The sequence below is a fragment of the Vulpes vulpes genome, chromosome 8 (genome assembly GCF_048418805.1).
Source record: "Vulpes vulpes isolate BD-2025 chromosome 8, VulVul3, whole genome shotgun sequence".
Classification (NCBI taxonomy): Eukaryota; Metazoa; Chordata; class Mammalia; order Carnivora; family Canidae; genus Vulpes; species Vulpes vulpes.
In genome coordinates, this window is record NC_132787.1 from 74832382 (window position 1) to 74844163 (window position 11782).

General features: G+C 38.2%; 1 protein-coding gene across 3 annotated transcripts; it reads left to right on the forward strand.

Moving 5' to 3' along the window:
• Positions 1–903: 903 nt before the first annotated feature.
• On the forward strand, positions 904–10881 carry IL1A (interleukin 1 alpha). 3 transcript variants are annotated; one of them, XM_025994371.2, is made up of 7 exons: positions 904–950; positions 1578–1632; positions 2617–2665; positions 3059–3269; positions 5240–5413; positions 7248–7366; positions 9565–10881. In XM_025994371.2, exons 2-7 carry the CDS (start codon positions 1586–1588, stop codon positions 9760–9762), a joined length of 798 nt encoding a protein of 265 aa, XP_025850156.1. In that variant the 5' UTR covers positions 904–950; positions 1578–1585; the 3' UTR covers positions 9763–10881. The 3 variants fall into 3 exon arrangements, with proteins under 3 accessions (XP_025850156.1, XP_072623239.1, XP_072623240.1); XM_072767138.1 differs by lacking the exon at positions 904–950 and having other exon boundaries at positions 1526–1632; XM_072767139.1 differs by lacking the exons at positions 904–950; positions 5240–5413 and having other exon boundaries at positions 1526–1632.
• Positions 10882–11782: the final 901 nt, after the last annotated feature.

An 11782-nucleotide genomic window follows, 5' to 3' on the forward strand; every position in this document is an offset into this window, starting at 1 on the left:
TCAAGATGCCAATAAAATCTTTGATAATAACAGCCAGGCAACACAGATGTAGTGTCCATATAAAAGTCCCTCCCCTTCCCCTCAACCTCTATTCTCAAATCCAGCTACCAGCTTTTGGCCAGGGCTTGCCCATATTTCCCTGAGTCTGCAGCTATCCTCACACACCTTAGGTTTATTCTAGAAAAGACCAGACTTCCTTTGGGTCCTGATAGAGAGCCACTTTGCTATAACATGGCCAGAGCAGAGAGTTCTCTCCTAAAGCCCTGTCACTTCTGTAGGAAATGGGTTAACAATATTCAGAGGAGTAAGAGGACTAAGACTTCTTATAGTTATCATTTTCTCTCCCCTACCCTGCCCTAACCAGGAGGTTGTCTCCCCATTCTCAGAGTGATTTATGCCTATTCAAGCAAATCTCCCTCTTCAGAAAAGATAGATCATCTTCCCTCACAGCCAATCCTTATCTGCCAGGGGCTGCCAAGCATTCCATCAATCCATACTCAGCGCTGGGGTACAAAAAACAAATTAAGCTAAAACACACACTACAGTTCCTAAGTTCCTGTCTAATTCCAACCACCTAGAATTCTGATTTTAGGAGTTCTCTCTTCCTCACCACCACTATGTTTTTAGAAACTTAAATTTCCTGTCCTTCTTCCCTTTTTCTAAGACTACATGTTTATAATTGTTTAGAGCAAAGCCATATAAATAAGCCAAGTTAGGAAGTCCTGGAATCTCTGTAAACAACACTATTATCAAGTATGTAATCTGTCGTTATTTGGCCAGTTTCCGGTTAAAGGAAGATAAAAAAAAAAAATACAATTCTTCCCTGTAAATTCCCCTGTGACGCACACAGACCACGCCTACTCCAAGAAGACAAAAGGCGAAGTAGTCTGACTAGGGCTAAGTATCCAGACAGAGAGGGAGTCGTTTCATTGTCTCCTGAGTCAGCAAAGGTATTGTCCTTATCACATCTTTGACTTTTAAAATATATTTTTGCTTTTCTCCTTGGCCGTTGTCTCTCAAACTGCCTTCTCTGAAGTTCAAGCCTTTTCCTTCCTTTCTTGTCTGTGCCTGGTTTGGTGTGTGAGTTATAATCACAGTCAGATTTCAGAAAATAATTCTTTCTACTGATGAGGAACTGAGGAACAGAAGAACTGGTTTCATATGAAGGCATTGTGGGTGCAGCCGAGCCTTCCCTTGGAAGGAGGCTCTACTGCCAAAATTACTAAGAGAAAACTAGAAATTTCCAAATCTGTCTCTCTATGTAAGGCAAATACCTCATTCTTGTAGGTTTTTTCTTTAATTTATCCAAGCATTCATTGGATGCCTACTGTGTACAATGCACAGGGTTGAGCACATAGAGAATATCAAAGCTTTAAAAGAAGTTTGCAATCTAGGAGAGGAGGCAGATACATATGCAGATAACACAAGGGAGTGAAAAGAAGAATGGGGAAAATGCTGAGTGTGGGCTAAGTCATTCATTAAGCTTCTCAAGAAGCACAAAGCAGTGGTGATTCCGCTTGCAGGTATTTGGTTCAGTGGCTGGCTAAGCTGACAGCCACTCATGTTCCCTGTTGCAGAAATCAAGATGGCCAAAGTTCCTGACCTCTTTGAAGACCTGAAGAACTGTTACAGGTAGGAAATCAGTTCTATCTCTTGCAATTTAATGAGGAGATCAAGGTACATGATAATCTACCTAGGATTACAGTAACTAGCATGGAGCCAGACTGGCAGAAGCATAAATAGAGATGTGTCCTACCTCTGAAGTCAGGGCAGATTCAGCAAAGATCCAGAAAGAGTAAGCTTCTAGCATGCTACACTGAGATGACACTGACAGGGAGATAGCCATTTTAGAAAAATTATTTTTTTTTGAAAAATTATTTTTACTGTCTTCTAAGAACTAATAAATTTCAACATCTACTTAGACACAGCCTCAGTCAGGTTCACATGCTCTGATATTGTAATGGGTTTTAATGGGCTGTCAGAGAGAGAAATCATTCTCAGGAAAACTTCTGGATCTCAGTCTGGAATAGGTAATGGCTCCATAGCAATTTGAGCATGTGAATGCACACACACAGTCAAAACTCATTCAGACATAAGGGTAAATGAATAAAATGTTAAATTATAGGATACTTTAAACAAACAAGGTATTCCCATTATCTATTAGTATATACTAACACAAACCAAGCTATCAAAATGTTGCCTGGATAGTTCCCAAGTATACATTATTACATCTGTTTAAGTGAATACATGAAAGTAGTGTATAACACATGACCTACTTGGTTAACTTTTTTTTTTTAATTTTAATGCTTCAAAAGCATTTTCCTCTTGAGGAGGTTAACATTTTTCCTTGAAATTCAACTACAACCCTTCAATTTGTTAGCCAAGCCCCATTTTTAGAGATAAAGCACAGGTACAGTTCAGTGACAATTACTGATGATTACTAATTCCAAATTAGTGAGGCACAAATTACTGCACATATGTATGTATACGTATAGAAATCTTTAATTTTCAAAGATGGCAGTAATGACCGTGTGTGTTACCAAAGCTAATGTGGTCATTAAAACAACTGCAGAGATGTAACAAACAGAATTACATTCTCATTATCTTGTTTGACAGTGAAAATGAAGAATACAGTTCTGAAATTGACCATCTCTCTCTGAATCAGGTAAGTAAATAACTGCAATTCTTATGGGGTTACTATTCTTATGCAGTATTTTTTCTACCAGGAGAAAACAGCAATAGCTTGAATCCTAGAAGCTTTTGTTTCGCCCTCACTAGAGGTTCAGAGACATATACTTCTTCATTATAAGTGAGACCAACTGCCTCTCTACACTAATTGTTGATGACATTCTCTATGCTCAACAGATTTTCCAAGGGAAAGGTGGGAGGGAAGGAGAAAAAGAGGATGGGGGGGGGGGAGGGAAGGAGAGAGGGAAGGGGAGAAGATTGTTGAAATAGAGATCCTTCTCACTAAATCTATTAGATAAAACTTCTGCTGAAAGGGATCTCTTCCTACGACCACATATAGCCCTTCGGTTTCTATTTTCCTTCCTCATAGAAATCCTTCTATGATATGAGCTGTGACCCACTTCATGAGGACTGCACGTGTCTGAGTACCTCTGAAGTCTCAAAGACATCCCAGCTTACCTTCAAGGAAAATGTGGTAGTGGTGGCAGCCAATGGGAAGATTCTAAAGAAGAGACGGTTGAGTTTAAGTCAATTCATCACCGATGATGACCTGGAAGACATTGCCAATGACACAGAAGAAGGTAAGAGGTCAAGTACAAATAATATCTTTGTTTTCCATTTTTAAGCAAACAGAGCTAGCAGAAAATAAAACCTAGAATAAGAGTAATAAGGGGGCAACCAGGCATCAGTCTAGTAACCACAAGGAAGGAAAATTAATTTTTGTCCTTCTCCAGTGGGAAGAGAGCAGCAGTGAGTAGCCTGAATCTACAGAATACTTCCTCATGGGTACATTTTGTGGCCATATTGTAAAGGTCATGTGCCTTTTATCCTTGTGACAGAAAGCAGTTACATACTACTCACAAACTATGTTCCTCCAGATAATAACTATGCTCCTTTGTAAGTTACTTAACCTTTCTATACTTCAGTTTCCTCTACTGTAAAATGGAGATAATCAGGGCCCCACTTGTGAAGATGAAATGAATCTATACTTGCAAGCTCCTGGACTAGAATGATGCCTGGAACATAAATACCCAATAAACATTAGGTTTTGTTATTCTTCCTCATCTTCCTCCTCCTACTACTACTCCCATTACTACTACTACCTTTCTTACTACTACCAACATTGCTAATTTATTACTGGCTATATTATCCCTACACTTCACAACAATCTAATATTCTCATTTTACATAGGAGGAAACTAAAAGTAAGCTCAGTTAGAGGAGTCACATAGTGTATAAGCAGAAGAGGTTTAAACCAAATTCAGTTCTGATTTTAACAGTCAGGATTATTCTCCCATGCTTCTACTGTATAAGCCTCTACATTAAACATAAACCCAAAAGGTTTTAAATAATAGCTTTTTTTTAAAGATTTTATTTATTTATTCATGAGAGACACAGAGAGAGAGGCAGAGACACAGGCAGAGGGAGAAGCAGGCTCCATACAGGGAGCCTGATGTGGGACTCGATCCCGGGTCTCCAGGATCACCCCTGGGCCAAAGGTGGCGCTAAACCACTGAGCCACCTGGGCTGCCCAATAATAGCTTTTTATTTTTTTTTTTAATTTTCTTTTTTATGATAGTCACAGAGAGAGAGAGAGGCAGAGACACAGGCACAGGCAGAGGGAGAAGCAGGCTCCATGCACCGGGAGCCTGACGCGGGATTCGATCCCAGGTCTCCAGGATCGCGCCCTGGGCCAAAGGCAGGCGCCAAACCGCTGCGCCACCCAGGGATCCCAATAATAGTTTTTTAAAGTAACAGGTAAACACTGATACACATTCACCTAGAAAATAGGAAGATAAAAGAAAATGTAAAAGAAAATAAAAATTATTCATACTACCGCTAAGAGTTTGCCACTGCCAGCACTATGGTATGTCCTTAAAGTCTTTTCCATGCACATACACACATATAAACAAATATTATGAGAATTATATTATATACAATCTTATATTCAGCTTTTTTCACTTAGCAATATACCAAGGGCATTCTAGAGTACCAATTTTTCAACATTATAAATATATAACAATTAACATCCATATTATATCCTTATTTTTATCACTATTTCCTTAGAATAGATTCCTAGTCATAAAATTACTCAGAACCATGAGGATTTGTGAAGATGTTGATTTATACCACTGTTCAGAAAGGGGGATAGACATTTAGACTTATATCCTCAGTAACAAATATAAGTCTTAATATATTCATTTTTTTCCTTAGAGTGTATTCATCTGAAAAATGTAGATGTGAATGTTAGCAGTCTTCCTGTTTTCTTAGAAACCTCCAAACAACCAAAATGAGAATATTTAACAAATAATCTCTTTTTAAAAAATTACTGCCTAAGGAATTGAAGTTTAAAAAGAAATAAGTAGCCACAAAGATAATACTAGAAACTATTTCTGCTGACTGGGTAACTTCACTTCTTTCTCAATTTTTTCACCTGGATTGAAATATTCCTAATGTCCCTTCCGTAGCTAATTTTGATACTTGTATTAGAGCAGATATATTACCTATGTTTGTTCATAGACATTAATCTGAACTTGTGATAATGGTTTTAGTAATCATGAAGCCCAGATCAGTAGCATACAACTTCCATAACAATGAAAAATACAACTATATAAGGATCATCAAATCCCAATTCATCCTGAATGACAACCTCAATCAAAGTATAGTTCGACAAACAGGAGGAAGTTACCTCATGACTGCTGCATTACAGAATTTGGATGATGCAGGTAAATGTACAGCTCTGTCATTCTCCCCTCCTCTTATTTCTGTATTTCTTTCTAACTTTTTGCTTTCAAAATATAAACTTCTGTAGATTCCTAGCTTTGCACAATTCTTAGGATGGCTATTTGTCGAATCTCTTATAATTACATTAGTGGGATGAGACCCTTCAACTTGTGAGCTCATGAGTTTATAATAACCTAAAATGGAGGGGTTTAGGGAAGCTGATACACTCATGTTGCTAGTGCTGGTGAAAACTAGTTGCTTTCCTTAGAGAACAGTGCTTAATAAGAACTATATGATTATTTATTCCTAGGAACCAGGAGTTCCATTTTTGGGGTATGCACCAAAGAAATAACCTCATAGGGAAAAATTATATATACAAAGATATTTGCAGTATAGTTACTGCAGTAGGATGCAGTATAGTTCAGTATAGTTACTGAATAGGATGAAGCACAACATCCCCAGTAAAATCCTAGACAAGGATGGGAGCTTCAGCCAAATCAGGAAGCTATACAAGAGAGAAGTTTCCTATCTTTGAGAGCACCGAATATAAAGCTTTCTGATGAAGCAGCTCCTTTGATTCTCTCAGACACTCTTATCTTTGGTTTTAAAGATGAAGAAACTGACTCTCAGGAATATTAAATGACTTATTCAAATTTACCCAAAAGCCAATAGGAGCAATCATTCCCCATTAGAAAGCCTGCTGCTCAAACCTACAAGTATCATCAAACTGAAAAGAATCATCTTTGATAACATAGTTGTGAAGCAAAACACCCAATAAGCTGACAATATGTTCTGGAGGATGAAATTTAGTATCCAAGAAATTTTGTCACACAAATCCAATCTCCATGGTGTATGTATTTTAGCTTCAGGACATGCCCTCAGTATACAAAATTATTTTCAGAACTCCAAAGAGACTACTTTGCAAAAAACAAACAGGGCTTTTTCTGATTGGACATACTTCAGATAATATGCTTTCTACTCCTTGACATTTACAAATTATTTTGTGCTGTATTTTCCTACTTAATATAATTTCACATAATTTCCTCACATATTGAAATAGCATACATATTTGCCATTTTTTAAAAGATTTTATTCATTTGAAAGAGAGAGAACAAGTGATGGGGAGGGGCAAAGGGAGAGAAAGAGAAAAGCAAATTCCCTCTCGAGCAGAAAGCTCCATGAGGGGCTCAATCCCAGGACCTAGAGATCATGACCTGAGCAGAAGGCAGACACTTAACCAACTGAGCCACCCAGGCATTTTAATGGCACTAGAATATTCAATCATGTTGCTATTTGGGTGCCTTGGGTTTGCTCTAAGTAACTATACTGCAAATATCTTTGTATATATAATTTTTCCCTATGAGGTTATTTCTTTGGAGCATACCCCAAAAATGGAACTCTTGGTTCCTAGGAATAAATAATCATATAGTTCTTATTAAGCACTGTTCTCTAAGGAAAGCAACTAGTTTTCACTAGCACTAGCAACATGAGTATATCAGCTTCCCTAAACCCCTCCATTTTAGGTTATTATAAACTCATGAGCTCATAAGTTGAAGGGTCTTATCCCACTAATGTAATTATAAGAGATTCAACAAATAGCCAGCCCCCAGGCATTCATTCAACACAGAAAATTCTAAAGACATTAACCAAGTATTTACCTGCCTAGTAAATGTAGCAGACATTGTGAAGGATACAAAGATGTGTGGAATTCCATTCTGGTGTTTACACCATAGTTGGAGACCTAACTACAAACACACATACACACAATCTACATAACACTTGATTTCATTCAAATAACAATGGATTTACTTCCTTTTTGGCTTTTCTCTTTGCTAGTGAAGTTTGACATGGGAGCTTACACATCAGAAGATTCTAAACTTCCTGTGACTCTAAGAATATCAAAAACTCGACTCTTTGTGAGTGCCCAAAATGAAGATGAACCTGTATTGCTAAAGGTCAGTGGTTCTCAGTCTCCAATTTACCTTCATTTACATCCCATGTTTGTGAATGATTCCAATAGGCAGATACCCCTAGCAAGGTGGCACAGTCCTTTTCCCTTCCTAACACAGTTTCTACCTGCCCACCTGCCCCCACATGCTACTTCTCACCGTCCCCAGAGGCACTTCTAGGCAGGATCTATGAGAAAGTAAAATGGAGGTGGCAAGAGTGAATAAAAGGTAAATTGCCTTCTTCCTTCTTTTTCCTTACCCTGCCTGACCCTAGTCACCTTCCAACCCAGGGCATCCATCTTACTAACATCTACCATCTGACCTATGTGATGGTAGGCATTAGGACAATGGGGCCTTCTTCCAAGAAACTCAAATAAGCCAACTAGGAGCAGAGAGTGTTAATCACTTGCCAATGGGCACAAAGCAAAAAAATGAGCCAAGACTCAAACCCTGGCCTTTTGACTCTATTACCTCTCTCTTCATTGGTGTCAGCATTATCCCTCATCCCAGCCCCATCTCCACTACCACCTTCCCCTCAAACATATAGACACCTAAACACATCCACTGTAGCTTTAGATGCTCACTCCACTGATAAATAGGTGACTCTTATTTAGTAAATGGATAGTGCAAACCCCCAAATCCAACCAGGATTTTTGTAGGTGCATGTATTTCTCTACCTGGATCAACTGAGGTAAAAGTAATCTCTACAGACTAGGGCAGTAGCTCCATTCATGAATTCATTCAACAGGCATTATTTATTGAGAGCCTTCTATTTTTCAAACATAGTGCCAACAACTATGTAGACCATGGTAAGCCAAAGTCCCTAGCCTTATAGAACTTGGTCTTCTTGAGGACACAGACAGTAGACAAGCCAAACAACTAGCAAAAAATACAAGATGCCATAAAGCAAATGAACAGGGAGCTGAGATAAAGAAAAATGGGAGAGTGCTCTTTACATACAGTGGCAAGAGCAGAGCTCCCTGTGAAATGGGATCTGATGATAGGAAGGAGCACGACATGCAAGGGGATGAGTGAGGGTTAGCATTCCAAACAGAGGGATCTGAGCATATCTAGGACCTAGAGCTTCAAGAGTTTAAAGCCAGCTTCAGAAATCAGAAGGAACACTCTAGAACCAGGGCACTGTAAGAAGGAGGAAAGATAAGCAAAGGCTATTGTTTGCAGAGCCTTGCATTTAGGTTTCCTTTGAGGTACAATGAAAAACCATGAAAGGGTTTCAAACAGGGAAGTGTCCTGACTTCACTTATATTTTCTAAAATGGAGAATAGGTTGGCAGGAAGACATTGGAGAAAGCACAGAGCTCAATTAGGGGATAATAATAATAGTCATGGGAGTTGGGGTAGTGAGACAGATAGAAATAAGTAGACAGAACTGGTGATGTTTTAGAGATAGAAACAACAGGAGGGTGTGAAGAAAATACATTTACTGAGTTGGGAAAAAACTAGGAGAGGAATGGGTTTGGGAAATAAATTTTTGTTGACATTAAAAACCCCAAGGAAACCTTAAGAAGTTTCTCTAAATTAAAAAGAACACAGTAGAAGCATCTCAAGTTGAAATTTGAATTCACTTTTCCATGAAAGTATTGTTATTCCATTCATACTCTCAAGAATAATACAGCCTAAAGAGATCACAATTGTCAAAAATTATATTGAGAAGAGCCAGTTGCTGATATACCTGGAAGTGTATGTGTGTGTTTGGGATTTTTTTAAACTTTTAATTGCTGGCTTAAATATGGAGATAAACATCTCTAATAATAAATTATTTTCCCAAAGATATGATCTGCACACTTAGAGGTCAAAATGTTTAGAGGTCTCAATTGCTAGTGCTTAGATTTTATGCAAAATGTCTTATCCTCATGTTGAAGGCAGGACAAGAACAGTGTCTTACTCTACCTGCCAGGATACAGTGAGACACTAGTGTCATTGGCAATCTTCATGACTAATTTGGATTTCTCTCCAGTTAAGTAAGGAAATTAACTATTATGTGTAGACTGGGCCACACATCTAATAGTCATGTAATAAATGCTTGCTGAATGAACAAATGAATGAAAAATCTATATCATCATATTTCAGAGTCAGAGTCCTAAAGAGCTATATTTCTCACAAAGGCCAGATGTCAAGGGATTGCATTTCAGTTCTTTGTCTAGAATCTTGTTCTCTAACATACCTCTGTTGTCCTTATCATAGGAGATGCCTGAGACACCCAAAACTATCAGAGATGAGACAAACCTTCTTTTCTTTTGGGAGCGTCATGGCAGTAAGCACTACTTCAAATCAGTTGCCCAGCCAAAGTTGTTCATTGCCACACAGGAACGAAAACTGGTGCACATGGCAAGAGGGCAACCCTCTATCACTGACTTTTGGTTACTGGAAACCCAGCCTTGACTCTGGAGTCTATAACTTGTGATGTGTTGACAGTCCACATGTACTGTGTACATGGAGGAGTCCAATCCTTTACTCGTAGTCACTTGCTGAGAATGTGCTGAGCCTTTGTAATTCCAAATGAATGTTTACTCTCTTTGTAAGAGAGTGAGCAAGGTCTAATGGAACCGACACTAACATATAATATTGTTTGTTATTTAAAGAACACCCTATACTTTGCAAACTACCAATTAGTTTCATTATTACTCTTGATAACAATCTTGGGAAGACCAGGGCTACTGACTATGGCTACTGAAAAGATTCTACCCATATTACAGATGGGTTAAGTAACTGAGGCATTAGAAAACCAAATACCCACAACAGGAGTTGGAATGAGAAGTCATAGGCCCAGAATTTCATTCTAACAGCTTGCCTTTAAGTTTCTGATGGACTCCTAATCAAATACTGTAAGTTTCTGGGACCTCAGTTTGATCATCTTCAAAATGGAGGGGAAGATATCCTTTCTGCCTCAACAGAATTTTATGCCAATCAGTGAGATCAGTCTAGTAAAATGCTTCTTGAATGAAATACTGAGCCTCAAGAAAGGAAAGCATGAATATTTATTATTACTATTTATGTATACATATATATTTTTAAATATATTTAAGGTAATTATAACATATTATTATATTTATGTCAATTCCTTGCATTCTCTGTTACTGGTCGTCCTTAACAATAGTAAAGAGTGTTTTTTAGGCTAAATGAGTTTGATTTAGTAACACTGAGGCACTTTGGTCCGAGTTCTGCTTTTTGTAGTACCTAGAAGCCCTATAATTGTGATAATAAATTATATTAATACATTGTGCTGATAATTAACCAATCTTTCACTCTTCTACTTTTAAATTGCTTAAGCATTCTTGTTTCAATCAATTTCACCTGCTATCAAGTTTTACTAGCTAAAATGGGATAAACAACTTTGGTAACTATGAGACAACTGTAAATCTAAACTTTCTTCTCTGGAATGTAAACAATGTTCCAAGGTTCTAAAAGTTGTGATCAAACTACAGTATTATATTACTATCAACAATAACAATTAATACATTATTATAAGTCATAATTAAATAAAACTTACTAAAAGAAGTAAATCTGACACACATGTATTGTCTTAATCATTATTTTAATGTGTGGTAATTAGGAATGAATTATAAAACCTCACATAAATAACTGTAATTAGTGTTACTTTAGAAAACCAAAACAAGGTTGTATGGTTTTTCTCTCTCCTTTATTAGCTTGCCAATATGCATAAATGATATTAGAATAAGGGGAGGGCACCTGGGTGGCTCAGTCAGTTAAGCATCTGCCTTTGGCTTGGGTCATGATCCCAGAGTCCTAGGATCAAGTCCTGTGTTGGGCTCCCTAGTCAGCAGGGAATCTGCCTCTCCTTCTCCCTTTCCCCCTGCTTGTGATCTCTCTCTCTCTCTCACTCTCTCAAATAAATAAATAAATAAATAAATAAATAAATAAATAAATAGTTTTTTAAAAGGAGGGGGGCACCTGGATGGCTCAGTGATTGAGCATCTACCCGTGGCTCAGGTTGTGATCCAGGGTCCTGGGATTCAATCCCACACAAGGCTACCTTCAAGGAGCCTGCTTCTCCCTCTGCCTATATCTCTGCCTCTCTCTATGTGTCCCAAATAAATAAATAAATAAATAAATAAATAAATAAATAAATATCTCTAAAAAAAAAAGAATGAGAGGATCCTAGGTGGCTCAGTTGGTTGAGCATCTGACTCTTGATTTAGGCTCAGGTCATGATCTCAGGGTGGTGAGTTCTGGTACCACAGCAGGCTCCCTGCTCAGGAGGGAGATTCTCAGGAGAAGAAATGGGTAGGAAATATCAGAAAGGGAAACAGAACATGGAAGACTCCTAACTCTGGGAAACAAACTAGGGGTGGTGGAAGGGGAGGAGGGCGGGGGTTGGGGGTGACTGGGTGGCGGGCACTGAGGGGGGCACTTAACGGGATGGGCACTGGGTGTTATTCTG